The sequence below is a fragment of the Pleurodeles waltl genome, chromosome 4_2, assembly GCF_031143425.1.
Source record: "Pleurodeles waltl isolate 20211129_DDA chromosome 4_2, aPleWal1.hap1.20221129, whole genome shotgun sequence".
In the NCBI taxonomy this organism is placed as follows: Eukaryota; Metazoa; Chordata; class Amphibia; order Caudata; family Salamandridae; genus Pleurodeles; species Pleurodeles waltl.
The window spans coordinates 429246936-429265980 of NC_090443.1; the positions used below are offsets into that span (position 1 = coordinate 429246936).

The following is a 19045-nucleotide window of genomic DNA, read 5'->3' on the forward strand; positions in this document are numbered from 1 at the left end:
GTACCCGTCCCTACAGACCTGACTGTTCAGGAAGAAGGGTTTTGGAAATGTGTGCAGAGATGCCCACGTTGCTGCCTTACAGATATCACGAACTGAAACGCAGCATGCTAACGCAGTGGTCACAGCTTTAGCTCTTGTAGAATGAGCACACAAATCCTCAGGGGGTTGCTTCTTAGCTAGTGCTTAGCACATTTTACTGCAAAGTATGACCATCTGGATACGGTTCTCTTTTGCACTGCCCGACCTTTCTTCGCACCCACAAAACCAACAAAGAGCTGATCATCCACCCGGGACTCTTTTTTACGATAAAGGTAGAATGCCAACACTTGTTTTTGGGTCCTGGCAGTGGAGTCTCTCCTCATCCTTATAAGGATGCAGGGGAGCGTAAAAAGTAGACAAGGTGAGGAATTGGTCTACATGGAAGGGTGTAACCATTTTCAGCAGAAAGGAGGCCCCAGTGTGAATCCCCACTTTGTCAGGATAGATGGAAAGGTGGGGTGACTTCGATGACAATGCCTGCAGCTCAGGCACCCTGCGGGCAGATGTAGTAGTCACAAGGATGGCGGTTTTGAACCCGAGAAGCCTGAGAGGACAATTGTGGAAAGGCATGTCAAAACAAATTCAAATTCTATTGGGGCAAAATGAATTGGGATATAGGAAACAAATTAATAAGGCCTTTAAGGAACTGATTTATAATAAGGAATTTAAACAAAGAAGGTTGATCAGCAAACCTTAAAAAAGCAGAGATCGCTGACAAATAACCTTTGAAAGTGCCCACAGCAGAGCACCGCTGAGACAAAGAAAGTATAAACAACAGAACCTCAGAGAGAGGGGCAGAAAGGGGGGGGTCAACAGACTTGTCTGTACACTATGCCACAAATTTCTTCCAACAACAGACATATACCATTTTGGTGGAGGGATGCCAGGCTGCTAAAATTACATTACTGACTTTGGGCAGAAGGTCAAATGCTGTCAACTACCACTGCTTAATCTCCTCGCAAGACGGTAGAGACTGGACAGGTTCAGGTGGAGAACCCTCCCCTGCTGAGACAGAAGATTCTGTTGAAGGGCCAGCCTGATCAGAGGTCCAAGGGCCATGCTCAATAGCTTGGGATACCAAATCTTTGTGCCCAATCCAGAGCCACAAGCATTATTTGGGCACGGTCGTCCTTGATCTTCTTGAGCGACCCTTGACCCCAGGGTAGGTCGCTCCCCCGTCCTCACAGCGCCACCAGACCTGTGTGCCTTCTCCCTTTTGCTGTCTGCCTGCTTGGTTTTGCCTGTGTGTGCCCCTCGCTGCCTGCTTGTTGTGATCGCGCTCCCCTTCTCTCCGTGTACCCCGAGTGCCTGCCTTCGCCGAGTGTCCCCACCGTCCCCCCCCGTCCTTCCGCTGCCTTTTCTCCTCGTTTTCTGCGTTTTTTCCCCGTTTTTCGTACCTTTTTCGGTACTTTTTCGTTTATAGGCCTCCTCGCCATTCTCGAGGCTTCCCGCCGTTGCTTTTCCCGCTTTTTCACCTACCCGCCCACCTCCCGCCTCCCAGCTAACCCCGCCTCCCCGGCTACCCCTTAAATGGCGGCCGCTGCGAGGCCGTGGTAGCGACCCTTGACCCCAGGGTAGGTCGCTCCCCCGTCCTCACAGCGCCACCAGACCTGTGTGCCTTCTCCCTTTTGCTGTCTGCCCGCTTGGTTTTGCCTGTGTGTGCCCTTTGCTATCTGCTTGTTGTGATCGCGCTCCCCTCTCTCCGTGTACCCCGAGTGTGTGCCCTTTGCTGTCTGCCTGCTTGGTTTTGCCTGTGTGTGCCCCTCGCTGCCTGCTTGTTGTGATCGCGCTCCCCTTCTCTCCGTGTACCCCGAGTGCCTGCCTTCGCCGAGTGTCCCCGCCGCCCCCCCCCGTCCTTCCGCCGCCTTTTCTCCTCGTTTTCCGCGTTTTTTCCCCGTTTTTCATACCTTTTTCGGTACTTTTTCGTTTATAGGCCTCCTCGCCATTCTCGAGGCTTCCCGCCGTTGCTTTTCCCGCTTTTTCACCTACCCGCCCACCTCCCGCCTCCCAGCTAACCCCGCCTCCCCGGCTACCCCTTAAATGGCGGCCGCTGCGAGGCCGCGCAGCGGACGCGCCAAAGGCGCGCCTAAGGCAAGCCCGTCTGCGCCCGGACCACGCCCAGCGCCCGACCCCCTGGTCCCCGCGCCTCCCGCCTGACCTACGACTCCACCACGCTCACCAAACTCAACCCCGGCCGCAGGCCGGGCTGCTACCGCGCCACCCCGAAACGGACCCACGGATCCTTCACCTGCAACAACTGCCGCTTCACCTGCCTTCGGGCCCACTCCGCTCCCGCCAAGAACAACGCCCCCGGAAGCAATCTCCACTGCATCCTGGTCAACACCCGATCCATCCACAGGCACGCCATCGAACTGTGGAACCTCATCAACTCAACAAACCCGGACATCGCCTTCCTCACCGAGACCTGGATGAACCCCTCCTCGGCACCCGACATCGCCATAGCCATCCCAGACGGCTTCAAAATCATCCGGAAAGACCGCACCAACCGCATCGGAGGAGGCATCGCCATCGCACACAAAAACTCCATCCGCATCTCGACCCACACCGACGACTCACTCCCCGACGCCGAACATCTCCACTTCACGATCCACAGCGACCCCAAGACCACCCTCAGAGGCACCCTCATGTACAGACCACCAGGACCCCGCGCCAAGTTCAGCGAAGACATCGCAGACTTTGTCAACCCTCACGCACTCTTGTCCACCGACTACATCCTCCTAGGAGACCTCAACTTTCACCTGGAGAACCTCACCGACAAAAACACCACCGCCCTACTGGACAACCTCGCCAACCTGGGACTGAAACAACTAGTCAACACACCCACCCACCACGCCGGACACACGCTCGACCCCATCTTCTCCTCCAGCAAACACATCACCGTCAGCCACGCCACCGAACTCACCTGGTCGGACCACAGCTGTGTCCACTTCAGCTTCAAGAAGACCACCATGCTTCACCACACCCAGCAACCACCAAGAAGACACTGGAATCGTATCACCACTGAACAGCTCGCATCAACCCTCTCCCAGAACCAACCCACCAGCACCACCGACCCAAACGAAGCTGCCAACAACCTCACAAGCTGGATCTCCGACTGCGCCAACCTCCTGCCCCCCCTGAAGACTCAAGCCAACACCAACAACCACAAGAAAAACTCCTGGTTCACCCCCGACCTCAAGAACTCCAAGAAAGAATGCCGCGCCCGCGAGAAGGCGTGGCGCCTCAACGAGACCGAAGAGAACATGTCAGCTCTCAAGGACGCCACCCGCCAACACCACCAACACCTCCGCGCCGCACGAAAAACAGCCTACCGGAACAGACTTGACAACAACGCCCACAACAGCAAGGAACTATTTGGCATTGTCAAAGAGCTCTCCAACCCGGACGCAGAAAACAACCCTATTCCCCCCTCACAGGACCTCTGCGACTCCCTCGCAACCTTCTTCCACCACAAGATCATCGACATATACAACAGCTTCCCGACCGCCAACGCAAACCCCCACCCGGAACCCGCCACCGACATCACCACCATCCTCACCTGGAGCCCTACCACCACCAAGGAGACCACCCGCGTCATGAACTCGATCCACTCCGGATCCCCATCAGACCCCTGCCCGCACCACATCTACAACAAGGCCGACAACATCATCGCACCGCACCTTCGAGACGTCATCAACGCCTCCCTCACCGCCGCCACCTTCCCGGAGAGCTGGAAACACGCAGAGCTCAACGCCCTCCTAAAGAAACCTACAGCAGACCCCACCGAACTCAAAAACTTCCGGCCCATCTCTCTCCTACCATTCCCCGCCAAAGTGATTGAGAAAATCGTCAACGCTCAACTCACCACCGCCCTGGAAACCAACGACTCCCTCGACCCCACACAGTTCGGTTTCAGGGCCAACCACAGCACCGAAACCGCCCTCATCGCAGCCACGGACGACATCCGAGCCCTGACCGACAAGGGAGAAACCGTGGCCCTCATACTCCTGGACCTCTCTGCAGCCTTCGACACGGTCTGCCACCGCACCCTGATACACCGCCTCAGCAACGCCGGCATCAGAGGCAAGGCCCTGGAATGGATCGTCTCCTTCCTCTCCGGAAGGACTCAGAGAGTCCGCCTGCCCCCCTTCAGATCCATAGCCACGGAGATCATCTGTGGCGTACCCCAAGGATCCTCCCTCAGCCCCACTCTCTTCAACGTCTACATGACCCCCCTGGCGAACATCGCACGCAAACACGGACTCGACCTCATATCCTACGCCGACGACACCCAGCTCATCTTATCCCTCACAAACAACCCCACCTCAGCTAGGACCAGACTACATGAAGGAATGAAGGAAGTAGCGAACTGGATGACAGACAGCCGGCTGAAACTGAACACAGATAAGACGGAGGTCCTCATCCTCGGCCCTACTCCCGCCGCATGGGACGACTCCTGGTGGCCCCCCGCTCTAGGCAGCACTCCCCAACCCACTGACCACGCACGCAACCTCGGCTTCATCCTGGACTCATCCCTCTCCATGACCAGACAGGTCAACTCGGTGACCTCGGCATGCTTCAACACCCTCCGCATGCTCCGCAAGATCTTCCGCTGGATCCCCACCGACACCAGGAAGACCATCACCCACGCCCTCGTCACCAGCCGCCTGGACTACGGGAACACCCTATACGCCGGCATCACCACCAAGCTGCAGAGGAAACTACAACGGATCCAGAACGCTGCCACACGACTCATCCTGGACATACCCCGCCACCACCACATTTGAAGAGACTTCATTGGCTCCCAGTCAACAAGAGGATCACCTTCCGACTCCTCACCCACGCACACAAAGCCCTCCACGACCTCGGACCCAAAATCATCAACAACCGCGTCTCCTTCTACACCCCTCCGCGCACTCTACGCTCGACCGGACAGGCCCTGGCAGCCGTACCCCGCATCCGCAAAGCCACCGCCGGAGGAAGATCCTTCTCTTTCCTAGCAGCGAAAACCTGGAACTCTCTGCCCAGCCACCTTCGCGCCATACCTGACCACCTCTCCTTCAGAAGGCAGCTCAAGACCTGGCTCTTCGAGCACTGACCCCACCCCCCCCTCCAGCGCCTTGAGACCCTTTATGGGTGAGTAGCGCGCTTTATAAATGCGATTGATTGATTGATTGAGAACTCTGGGCAAAAGTGGTATAGGCAGAAAGGCATACAGTAGGCCTGAGTTCCACTCAAGGTGAAAAGCGTTGCCAAGCGATAGCCACCTTGAAAACTCCAATGCGCAATACAGCTGGCATTGCAGGTTCTCTGTGGAGGCAAACAGATCTACCCAAGGCTCTCCCCACTGCTAAAAGAGACCTTGTGCCACCTCTAGATGGAGACGGCATTCGTGATCGACTAAGCATTGTCAGCTCAGTTTGTCCACTCTGACGTTCAGATAGCCCGCCAGATGTGACACCACCAAGGAAATGACCTGTTGTTCCAGCCATGTCCAGAGGCACAGATCCTCTTGACAAAGGGTCCATGACCCCACCCTGCCCTAAAGTACCAAGTGGAGGTGGCGTTGTCTGTGACCACCTACACAACATTCCCTTTGAGAGAGGAAAGAAATGCTTTCAATGCTAGTCTGATCACCCGGAACTCTTAACAGGTTGATGTGGAGACCTCTCCCAGGTGGCCGCCCCATCCCAGAAGTGACGCATCTGTCACTACTGTCAGATCTGATTGGGGAAGGAAGAGGGATCAGCCTCTGACCCAAACGACACCACTACAGATCTTGCGCAGTTCACTCAGAGATCTGGACCATGTCGTAGAGATTCCCCTGATGCTGCACCCACTGGAACTTCAGGTCCCAATGCAGAGCCCGCATATGCCACCTGCCATGTCTCCCGGCAGGATGCAACAGGCCCAACAGCCTCAGAGTCATTCTCAATAAAATTCAATATAAATACTGAAACTTCAGCATCCTAGCCTGAATATCCTGGACTCGCTCCTCGGAGGATAAGTTGGAAACTGCACTGTGTCCAGAACAGCTTTGATGAAAAGGAGCATCTGAGAGGGAGTCAGGTGTGACGTTGGCACGTTTACATTGAACCCCAGTGAATGCAGGAGGTCTGCCGTAGTCTGGAGGTGGGGGACAACAGCCTGAAGCGAGCCTGCTTTCAACAGCCAGTCATCGAAATAGGCGAACACTGAAACCCCTGATCTGCACAGATGAGCTGCGACCACCTCCATCACCTTGGTGAACACCTGAGGGGCACTGGTAAGGTAAAGGGGAGCACGGTGAATATGAAAGTAAGTGGAACATCTGTAAGGGCTTCATTAAAGGGGAGAAGGGGTTCAGAGGAGGAAGCCCCAAGCTGAAGCACCTCAGTCAGGTGGTTAGTCCTGACTGCCACCAAAGACAGTTCAATTCCAGGACCTCGGCCACTCTCCGCATCACCACTGAGTAAGAAGATCCCTACTTTGTAGCCGTGAATGGGGAAGAGAGCATGCCAGTATCTGGGGAGGTCCATACCCCAGTCTATTAAATCTTGGAGCTGATATTCTAAAGGGTCCAGCGACCCCTCCCCTTCCTCATCGAAACTTAGCCTATAGTAATAAGGCTCAAAATCTGACATAGGAGGCAAGGGCCCGTACTGGCGCCGGGATCGGTTGTTTTTTCAGAAAATGATTTTCTTTGTTTACTCCAAATGTAAACTGGTGTTTTTAATTTATATGCTGATGAAGACTACTAGACTAAAGTTGTAATTCCAAGACACATTTAAAGCTGTCTTAAAGTGAATAATAACTCAACCCGAGTTTTGAAGACTTACTGCTCTGGTGTTATGTCCCTTGCGCTAGAGGGTATGTGATGCTTTGCCTAATATTTCATTAGGCAGATGGAAGCATTTAATATTGATAAGCTTTAAATTAGTATTTCTGCTGGTAACCTCTCCTGCAATGTTTGGGTGGCCACTACTAATACTGTATAATGTTATATATGTGGTTGCTACTTTACATTGATAAAATCTGCCTGTGGCTCGAAAGGACTTTCCTTCAGCAAAAGTAGCTCTAACTACTGAAAAAGTTGGAAATGCCTGCTCTAACTATCGAGCTACGAATTTTCTGGAGCATCTTTGTGCTTTTCTCTGTTTGTTGTCCTGATATTGACCCTGACACTTTCAGAGATGGGGCTGAAAAATCAATACAACGTGTTAAAAATACATTCTCTCTAATGATTATTGTAAGTGATTGGATTTTAATATATACTGTTGTTTCACAAGACAATCAGACTGACAGCCTCTTTACAACATGTACATCAAGTTCACTTTAAGGGTTTCACTGAGTAATCATCTGAATACTTTGGTTATGCTTATTACATGCAATTTACCTTTGGAAAAAAACAATGAAGAAATGTAACGAGATTGTGACTGATTTGTTCAATTTTGGTATTAATCATAAGTCATTTATGTACTGCTTAATTATTTTTTGTAATGCTACTACTGAAAGACTGTTGGGGTTTGTAATTATAAGAAATATAAACAAATCAAAAATAAAACAAAAATAAAAAAAGACTGTCTGGCCAACCATAGCTTGTTGGCTTGCCCAGAGACCCACACAACAATGCCTGTCAAAGGAGCGTATGATTGAACAGGTGGCTGCTTTGCACAAGTCAGCTAGCAGAATGTTGCCCAAGAAACCCATGTTTGCTTCTTTCTTATGGGTGGAGTGTGACCTGGGTGGAACAGGTAGAACTCTCTTTGCCCTAGGTTTGGATACACTTTACTATCCAGCTTGCTATGCCAGCCTTAACGATGAAATGGTCCTTGTTGGGCTTCAGAAAGGCCACAAAGACGTGCTCAGACTTATAAGAAGGCTTAGTCCTGTTGGTGTAATACACGAGAGCCCTTTAACATGCAGCTTGTGTTGAGCTCTTTCCTGTACGTACTCTGATTGTGGTAAGAAGATTGGGAGTGCTATGTTTTGGTTAAGGAAGAAGGATGATACTTTCTTAGGTAGAAATTAAAGATTGGGTCTGAGAACAAGTCTATCTTTGTGAACCTGAACAAAATGCTTGCAGTTCACTAATGATTCGGATGTAATGCCTAGAAGGATGGGCACCTTCAAGGAAATAAACTGAAGAGGGTGTGAGAGTAAAAGCTCAAAAGGCAGCTCCCTTATGCCTTGTGGGGACTGTGTTAAGGTTCCACAAGGGTGCGGAAGGAATTCTGGGAGGTATGACCTTCTTAAGACCCTCCATTAATGCTTCAATTATTGAAATCCTAAATAGGAATTAATGTTCATTGATTTGCATGTAAGCTGCAGTGTCAGCTAAGTGTAGGGGAGGTCTGATTTCTGAAGATGTAAAAGCTAGCAGATAATGCCCTGGACATTAGCGCACATCAAACAAGTCAAAGCCAAATTCAAATTTGATTGGGGCAAAATGAATGGGGATGTAGGAAACATATGAATAAGGCCTTTAAGAGATCGATTTATAATAGGGTCTTAGGTGCAGCTTCTGGAGAAGGCTGACAAACATCTTCATAAGCATGGAGAACCAGGGTTGCCGGGCTCATCTGGCAGCAACCAGGATGAGTGTCAGGGGTGTCTGTCTCATCTTCCTCACCATGCACGAAAGGAGTGAGAAAGGTGGTAAAGTGTAGTTAAGGACCCCTAGTCCCCAGGAAATGCACTATGGACCCAGGTCCATAGTGCACTGTCCATGGAGATGGGACTTAATGGCACTTCTGGTGAATCTCAAGGTTTGGAGCACGGAAATTGCTGCTTGAGTGTGGGCTAGGCACTGCTGCCTGCCGTTGCTCTTGATCAGTTATCGACGCAGGAAAATGTGAGTGCCCCTTTCGGGAGTGGGCAGCGATCATTATTACGTACTTCATGTACAACCTTGGGATCTTTGTGATCCCGAAAGGAAGTACTTTGAATTGGTATAGATGTTTTCTTGCCACTTAATGAAGGTACTGCAGAGGGCAGAGTAGACGGGTGTGTGAAAATAGGAGTCCTTGAGGTCAACCACTGTCATGTAAGTACCCTGTAATAGCCCTGTTGGGAGCACAGGGATGACATCCGGAAGGATAGTCATATGGGAATGTTCAGATAGAATGTATTTTGAGAGGCCTGAAGTCCAAGACAGGCATGACAAAGCCGTAATTTTTGGGGATGAGAACTTACAAAGGCTAGATGCCTTGTCCCTACTAATGGAGTCTCTCTCTCTCTCTCTATTATGTCTTTCTTGGGAAGAGCTTGTACCTCTTCCTCGAGAAGGCAGAGATATTCTCTGCTGAGGACATGTGATCGTGTGTGCCTGTGTGGTGGGGGTGTGTGAAATGGGGGACAGTGAGGCACGTCACTGCTTGAAGTGGAAGCTCCTTTCCTGGAGCCACTTCTGCCCTGACCTCAGTTATTACCCCTTGGCTCCTCTGCTGGTGATCACTTTCGCAAGGAGTATCTCACATCCAGAGTTTGCTGGGACACCCATAGACTTTTTCAGTGTCCTTTATTTTTTCCTACATCCCTTCAAACTGAGGGCTGAGAGGATGCTTTCTGTCAAACGAGAGAGTGAGGCGATGCTGCTGAACCTTGGGTTTGAACCTGTAGATGCAAAGCCATGCAAGGCATCTCAGGTGGATGCTGGTGTTAGGGCCTCTAGAGGACGTGTCCATTGAGTGAAGTGCACAATTAATTTTGGTGTTTGAGATGATCTTGCCCTCAGACACTATCTCCTTCACCCTCTTCCTGTACTCCTCTGAAAGATATTTTGCAGACTCCTGCATCTCTTCACACTGGGACCAGTCTTAATGGTTAAGGAGCCCGACAGACTTGGTCATGTGCGAATGTCCCCACAGCTACCCACTTGCCCGATGCGTCGATTTTCTTACTCTCCTTTCAGGAAGAAACAGTCATAGCCAGGTTCTGGGTCTAAGGGCTGGCTGTATTGGTCGATGGGGTCCTAAGGACTACTTGGGTATGAAAAAGTACACTGGTAACCCTCTGGTGGCTCGGATGGAGACTGAGAAAGTGGTCGGCTGGAGTGTGGTGGCGAAGTAAGTGGAGTTGATGGTACAGGCAAGGGAAGCAGAGGTGAACATAAAGGAGATGACTAGTGCCTCTGTGCTTCATCTGTGCCAGTTCCAAAGGGGCCTCGGAGGATGATTCTGTTTCAAAAGGTGAGCCTTATCTTGTGAGGCAGTGTCTGATGGCTTTGGTAGAGGTGGTTTTTCTCTGGGCTTCCCGATGACGGGTGGGATAAAGAGATGTTTCTGCTTGGCATCCTGCTCCCCCTGATGTCAGTGCATGACTAGCAAATCCTATTCCTTCGATCTAGCTCTCAATAAAGGTTTTGGTGTAGACAAGGCATTAGGTCTTGACTGGATTTTCTGCACCGGCTCCGGTGGTGCTTTCCCCTTTTGCTCTGTGTAGGAGCACAAATGCTTGACGCCCTTTGAACTGTAGGGCTCAATACCCCTAGGCAGAGACCTGGTTGACTTCAAAGCCTTTTTTGATGCTGACTGGAGGGAGCAGTTTAGATGCCGACTCCCATGACAGCATGTTCTGCTTCGGCATGGGATTTTTTCTATGGCCATGACTTGGTGGTGTGGGTCTCGGAGCCAGGCGGCATACATAAGCCCTGTGCATAGTCTTTGTTCGAGGGCCACTGGTTTTTGGCACAGGCTTGATGTTCTTCTCTTCCTTGCGCTCTCATACGCGTGTCTGTCTCTGGGCTTAGGTGCCAGGATTCTGGATAGGCTAGTCTCCTCACCTTCTTTGGCACCAAAAGATTCTTCTTCTTTAAAGATGTTCAGGGTTTTTGGTGATGTCTCTTGGTGCATCTTGCGGTGTGTTCAACACTTTTCCTTTTGGTAACTTACAGTTTTCTTCAAGCTGAAGGTGAGGCAGGACTCACAGGAGACGTCACAGTCATTGGGAGAAAAGCACAGTTGCAGACATTGTGCTGGTCTGACTACAGGTATTTAAGAGTTGTTCCAGGCGCACGACTAAAAAGGTGTTTATTCACCTCCCCCCTTTGGTCCTCAAAGGGGGTGGGGCGGCAGCGCTTCAAATATTGATGGTGGTCCTTTGAAGGTGCCTGGTAGCGAGGCAGGAAGTAAAATTGTCAAAGTTCAGACTGGGATTCCGATGCGTCGCTGTCAAAATCAAACAGTAAGCATCCGAAGAAAACATGAGCTCTGAGCCCTTTCAGTACACATTCGAACCAGGTGGTAGAACCGCCTCCCCCCCCCCCACCACCACACAACGTAACGTGTAGTTGGTGCCCAAGAGCGCTGCCCACTGATGGAAGAGTTTCACCACATCTCCTGACTCAAGCAAATTCGTCACAGAAAAACAACTTGTAAAGGTCCAAGCCCAAACGCTAGATGGCAGGTGTAAGCAGAGGGTAAGTATCTACATGGTCTGAACAATCTATTACTCTTGCCTTTCTCAAGCAGAAATTTCCAACCTATTCCAGTGAGAGGACCCATAGATAGTTAGTGAATATCCTTTAACATGCACGTTTGTAAGTGTGCATAGACTCAGAGGGCATTCCAGCCATGTAACTACTGATCCCCGCCTACTTCCGTACCTGTATGTAGATTTGCAGAAAGATAGCGAAATTGAAAGGTGGGCAGTTTTTATAATTCAAATCCCGATATAATATGAACCCTGCTATAATCAGAGTGGGGCTATAAGGAGAATGCCACCAAAATTCGTCAACTCACTGCATGGCATCAAAAGATATCTTTTTTTTAACAGGACTAATAGATTTCAGAAACATTTTGGCCTTGGACAAGTAGATTTAAAAAAAAAAAAAATTCACACGGCTGCTTATGAGGCCGGGGTCTAAGCTCAAACTGCACAACGGCTCCAATTATCGTCTGCTTAATCCTGATACCCACAACCGCCATAATGCAGACTTCTCGTACTGCCTTGCCCATCAATAAACACCTGCTCTTTCCTAGATTCGTATCGAATCACATGTGATTAGCTGACACCTCAACTCTGTCAAAACACTGGAAGGAGCATCTGCAATAACTGCCCCATGAAGAGACTGGACACAATGATACAATCATGCACAATGGCTTACCCCCGCGCACATACATACAACTAAAACTCTCCTCGAAATGTGCATTCGTGTCAGCATTGAGCTAGAGCTAAAACACTTAAAACGAGGGAATCGATTTTATAAAGGGGGATGGAAACCAGCATTGAGGACGCTTAAAATGGGAACCATGGAATGTATCCTCTTACCTCGTATGTGTAATTCGGACAAGAAACGAGCAAGAAGAGCCAGGTGAACGGATTCTTGGTGGGGAACGGGATCTTCCTAGTCTTGGAACCTGTGGGAAGAAGGATAAGCTGGTCATAAGCATGAGGAACTGCAGAGCTCTGTTGCTCCCCATCCAGGTTTGCACTATACAAGTACTACTACAAACATACATAAGCATGCCAGACCCGGAGATGCCCAGAAAACCCTAACACCAACATTATATGCCTGCATGTCAAGTATTCTCACTTGAAGCAACTTCAACTTTTCAAAAAAACACAAGAAGAAAAACCTACATTTTCACTTTTACATATTTAAATGGTTTCTAAGGATTACCAAACCCATGTATCTGCACACTTTATATAATTTTAACCATGATCAAACATTTTACATTGATACCCCATCTCTCTAGTGGGCAAAGCTACCACTTACTGTCACTGTTGAATTGCTGACCAAAATGTCAACATCCTTTCAACTACCAGAAAAATATTAGTTAGACCCTGTTCAGGTAGCCAGGGGACAAACAGTGACTAATGGGCCCAAGGGGTTATGGCCTGGTACAATCCCTTAAGCACCTGACACTAAGTGGTAGCACTGGCAAGCAGTCATAGGTTTCTCAGGGAGATAGTGTGGGGCGCATCAAGATCAGAACTCATCACACAGGAGCATAACGCAGTACCTGCTGCCATTTCTCATATTCACTGCACCCCCACCACCATCAACAAAGTTTTCCACCTTGAGCTGGCCTCCTTCCTTGCTCACAATACTCTCCAAACATGGACTCAACTTCCTTATTCCCAGCTGACTGGTCACCATCAACAAGGATTGACCACAACGCTCACCGAGCATGGCCTCAACTTTCTAACACTTGGTTGACATGGCAATAACAGAATCCGCTTACTATAGCCTCCCAATTGCGTCTGTTATTTACCTATGGATAGTCTGTTCCGTCCGCTTCTCCTGAATCAATTTTGTCTCTTAAAAGTAAATTATTTCATTTTGTTACTGAATTAAATAATTAAACCGAAAAAGACTTCCTTACCATGCAGAAGCACAGCCAGACCCCACTCTTATTTGTGCTTACTTTGACGGCCAACAGTCGGATGCTCTTGGCCTAATAGGCGGTTACCTCATCAGCTAGACTGCAGGGCTTTGAATTTCGAATCTACAAATCTGAATTGAACCCAAAGCTCCAAGATGAGCGAATAACAGACTTTCAACAGTAGAATAATGATGCAGTCATCGCAGAGGACACATCTGAATACCCTAGTGAATCCAAGGAACACTATTAAGGTGGGCTAGGATGCAGTTATGGGGCGCAGGCTAGCACCACATTTACAGTACCTCACTTGGCCAATGCCAAATCCTACCCCATTTGAGAAAAATTTTGATCTGTATTCATTTTAAAATTCCCAGTCCCACCAACAGGCACGCATGGAACATCCTGCCTTTTAACAGTACTGATGACAGCACCTTAGCAAGCTAAGCTCAGAAGCTTGAAAGTGAGTAGTTGCCCCACCCACCCCAAACTCTGCCATACTTCTATATCCTGCAGTTCTTGTGGGTCCATGTTCCATTTTTCACCCGGCGTTGTGAAGCTGGGTAATCTTTCGACTAATTTCCCTAGCTATTTTTAACATTTGAGAAAAAAAGAAAAAAAAAAGATTTCTCTTTTCCACCCAATTCCTTTGAAGTAGTTGTCCTCACGGTGTGAAATACTGCAATTCGTGCAGCTCATCTCATTTGGTTTAAAAGCACCATGGTCAAAGTGCACCAATGTTGGATTTCTGTATATGTACCTCATCAGGCAATAGAAGAGACAACATTTGTCTTTATAAATGGGATATATTTTCGTTAGAACCATCAAAAGGTGCTTCTTTATAAAATCAACAAACGTAAAGGGCTACTTTACTCCTCCAGCTCCCAAAAGTCTTTTAGAACCAATATATGCTGTCAAGTCATAAGCTCTATGAAACCACTCTTTACTCGCTTCTAATTGTTATTTATGGACCAGGATGTGGAAGGGTCAGGAACCTTACATTAGTCATTTAAGAAAGTGGGATACTCGGTATGTGCCCCTTGATTTTCTTGGCATGTCATCTAATCATGTCACGTATGCCTGTGACTCCTTATTTGCCTTCTATTCTACTTACCGGCGAGAAATGACTCCTAGTGCAGAAGTCTCTTTTTCGACCGCAAAATACTGAAACCGTCAGAACAGTATCTCAAAGGGAGAAACTTACCAGCTGGACGTAGGTTCCGAAGGGCAATGTGAATGGAAAAGTTTCCCAACTGGCAAATCTGTTGTCGTGGGAGAGAATACACAAAACAAAATGACTGACGAAAATACATCCTATAGCCACACATACCAGTTTACTGAAGACTCCACTGCCCAAATCCCGAATCCTGCAATGCAAATACCCATCTCTATCTGTTCACCCCACTGATTCACGGACTCACAACTTTCACTTCCTATGTTAACAAATTCCTCATGAGGCAAGAAGCAGACACAATTTCAACTCAAAATCTGAAGCTAAGGACACCTCCACTATCCCCCCATCTATCAGTATGGGGCACATATTTTCCCTACAGCTCAGAAGAAATAAGCATTTCAGATTTAGAGCACTATCACGTATCTGTGCCCCCACAACCTTATCCAGATAGCTTTAAATTACTGATACACATGGCAGAGCCGCTTTCTCAACTCTACATCAACATCCTAAAACTGTATTTCAAGATGGTGATAGTGCTGAGCTTGTCATAAACTCTCACCATTTGCTTGTGTTTAACGTTACTTAGTCCCAAATATCTCCGTAACTCACACGGATATTACGCAATGATACCTTGTGATATCTATAACTCAAGGTCCCTTCATTCAAGGTTGTCTCCCATCTCCTCTATATGGATGGCACCTTGTGCAGGATTCACTTTCCCACCATATTCATTAAAGCTTGTTTGTGCTCAAAACACATTCTTACCAGGAATATAATAACTGCAACTTTGATCTGCTGTTCTCCAAAAACTAAAGAAAAAAATAGAAAAAAAAGCACAGGATTTTCAGGAGGAACATAAAGAAAAAGATGAAAATGGTACACATGCAAATAAAGCGGCATGGCTTATTAAAATAAGGGAATGGGATGTAGAATACTATTAGGTCAATCACGTTTGCTGGAGGTTTATAAAATTCACGGTGGTGTGACTGCACAAAACACTGAAGGATTACACACAATTAAGGTTACTAACCTTTAACCAACTAAAAGCTTCCATAGCAGCACTGAAGTTCTATCGCCAAACGATCCGTAGTGGCTCTAAATCTACAGTCTAATTTTCTCCAGATATGTTGGCCAGCTGACAGATGCAGAAGACATCAGAGAACATTTAAAATTCAGGATAAATAGTTAAAAATAGTAAGCCCTGGCACACACACAAGCGCCTCCCCTCCTCACACCAACTTTCTCCCGTGTAAGCAGAATCAAACATCTGGCTTTATGCTTCAGTAATTTATTTCGTAATGTACTAATGTAGACATGACGTGGGAATGGCATGATAGTGAGGAAGATTTTAGGGCTACAAGTACAAACGTCAGTAGCTTTTTATAACTTTTTTTTTACTCCTTCGTATAGTGCCTTTCAAATGGACCAGTGGAAGGATCACAGAAAATAACAAGGATTTCCAATGCAATAGGTCTCGTATTTGCTTGAGTTAGAGCTATTGGCTTTGTAAATTCTTAATGTACTTTTCATGCCACAGAAATTGCTCAACTCCGCCTCATAATTTGGTCTTTTCCTGCAACAAAATTGCAGTGGCCCTGCATGTAACTAAAGCACTTCCATTTACCTTCTTCCGTTTTGACATTACTTTCAGTGTCACTCAATGCCAAGAAAAATAGTCCCCACCCTTTTTTTTCTTAGAACTTGTCCGAAATATCTGAATGAGGAATATAGCTCTCAGAATGCAGTAGCTTATTCAAGGCAAGCCCAGAACTGGAAACAGTGGATCTGCGGTTGACATGGAGACATCTGATAACCTTACCAGACTTAAAATGATGTCTGTTTACTCTGGTTCTAACACAAGAGAAATTGATTGAAATGATCATAGCGACCCGTTGCCTAACATTTCCGGAATAAGGATCTTTGTTTTCCCGTGCACAGTGTCACAAGCAAATTCTGAATAATGAAAAATATATACCGGTTTGTGCAGTTTTTGTTCCACCAGAAGATGGAGACTGCGTGTTTTTATGTACCCGGGCACTTGCAATTTCACAAGAGGAAGTTGCTGCCCTTGTGTAAGTGGAATAGAGACAAAAAACACATGATTATGTATTAATCAAAAATAATGGATCCCGAAAAAAAAAAAAAAAAAGAATGAAAGAGGATAACTTTGCCAGAGGAAATAAAGAGTTACAGTGTCTACGGTGGTTACTGCGGTAGTCAAAAAGAGCTTGTGACGTGTTGCCTGATCCATCTCTCAAGATGGCAAAACTGAAACCACATGGGAGGAGGGAGGAGGGGCCATCACATGTTGTAACAGGAGGAAGCGTGACAGATTGATGGCCAACAAAAATCTCTTCGTGAAATCCCCGGTGTGGCAACTTAGCACCCAAAAGGAGGGATACTTAGCAATACGCACCAATAAAAGTGAAGCATTTAAGAGACGCAAAACAAAGAATGAATGGCAAGAGTGGTCGTGGTTAAAAGCCCATATTGAATACCACACGTCTTACAGACAGTGCTGCCAAAGCTTGACCTAAAAATAAAAAACACAAGATTGGTGGGTGTACTAGAAACTTCAGCTGTCTAGCAGAACCTATTCTTTACCACATAATAAAATAATCTGAGCATCTGATAAGTAATGAGTATCTAATGCACAGCGCTTAAAAATACAGCTGTACGGACATAAATAACAGCATAAAATGACACTGTAAGGCTACTGAAGCTGCCTTACCGTAAAAACATGGATTGGAATACCATTTGGAAAAACATAATATCCTTTAACGCTGCAGATCAATAAAAAATAAGGACCAACACAGCACATATTACATAATTTAGAAAAAAGTTCACACCAGAGACTTCAGAAACAAGTACAGGAAAGAAACCTTACATCCTTAGAAAACAAAGCAGGCATAAGAATCCTGTGCACAAATGAGTCCTAAGAAGCATACCTGAATGCTTTCATACAGCACAATTAGCAGGTCAACACCCACTCCAAGTGGTAAAGACTCAGCAGTCTTCAAAACATTACCCAAAGACACATTATAAACCCTACAAAAATAACTTTGGTCTCTTAACTACCCATTACACAACTTGAGATTGCCAAAAGCAAAAACGCGGAGATAAAATCTCTGAACTCACCCTAGGCTTCCTTTCCTCCGCAAACATAGCTAACAGATGCTCACTCCTTCATGTTAGAAATCTGACTTGGTCTGTTCTGGTTATAGTGAATCGCAGGCAAAGACAAATGCGCAAGAGGGCCAACAGCAGCAATCCACTGAGATACATTCTCATGAAAATTAAACACACAAAAAAAGAGGTATCTGAATCATTAAAATTGTTTTGAACTTCTCCCCTAACGATATTATTTTCTTTCATGCCATTTAACACCCAACAAAATAGAATGATGACTTATTCAACGAATTCACAGAATGTAAATTAGAAGCAATTTAATCTGAAGAAAATATCTAGAATGGGGATTTCAAAATAAACTGAAAGTACACAAAACGATCAACATTCCACTCTCCAAATGCTAAACAAGTATTTGATCTACAAAGGAAATATACCAGGCGAACAAGTTACTTAACTTCGGTAACTGTCTTTCTGGTGGATAACTAACTGTAGATTAATCAATTTGAAAATATTTCCAGGCGCAGATTGGCTACAGAGAATTCTCAAACAATAGCTCCAGTGCGCGGCAAGGTGGAGCAGTCCTGCTCTCCAAAAGCCTTGTGACACTGGAGAAATGACAAAGCAAAGTAACATATAGGCCCCACCCCTGCACACTAATACTAGATTCTATATTGCTCCCTTATAAGGCATCAGGCTTTGAACAATTTAGACAATTACAGGTGGCAATGAGCCAAAAACAAACCTGAGACCTTGTTAACAGATACAGGCATCCACTACATAGAATGGGGAGGCAGGACAGTGATGAGAATTCTGCAGTTAACAGTACTCACCAGAAGGATCGTTACCAAAGATAAGTAGAAAAAAGCTACCTACTTTTGGTAACAATTATTCTGATGGATACATATGCTTGAGTGTCCCCACCTTTCTAATGTCACAGGTGCCACACTGGATCTGGAAACTTGGGACATAGATCTCCTACATCAGCAGGGGGTGTTGACTCGATCTCAGCACTAGAAACAATGAAATGGTGAAGTCACTGAAGTGATAAAGTTTTAGAAATGGGGTCTCTGGTTGGCAGTCAGCTTGCACTCTGTCTAAGCAGGGACCCTCTTTCTAGTTAGGGTAAGGGAGATAGTCAGCTCAAATAACCCCTTCTCACCCCCCTTGTCAGCTTGGCACAAGCAGTCAGGCTTATCTCAGAGGTGATGTGTAAAGTATTTGTACAATCACACACAGTAACACAGTGAAAACACTACAAAAGGACTCAACACCAGTTTAGAAAAATAGCCAATATTTATCTGATTAAAACAAGACCAAAACGATTAAAAAAAACATATACAAGCAAAGTTATAAATTTTCAAAGAGTAAACATGAATTTAGTGCTTAGAAACACAAATGC

General features: G+C 47.0%; 1 protein-coding gene across 2 annotated transcripts in view; it reads right to left on the reverse strand.

Annotated features, from left to right (window-relative positions):
• Positions 1–19045, reverse strand: part of TECR (trans-2,3-enoyl-CoA reductase) — a 168321-nt gene that overhangs the window by 11661 nt on the left and 137615 nt on the right. For both annotated transcript variants that reach the window (XM_069231698.1, XM_069231697.1), the window contains 3 exons: positions 15283–15326; positions 14548–14605; positions 12289–12377 (listed from right to left, as the gene is read on the reverse strand). In XM_069231698.1, the coding sequence (XP_069087799.1) occupies positions 12289–12377; positions 14548–14605; positions 15283–15326 (191 nt within the window). The remainder of the gene's footprint in view (positions 1–12288; positions 12378–14547; positions 14606–15282; positions 15327–19045) is intronic.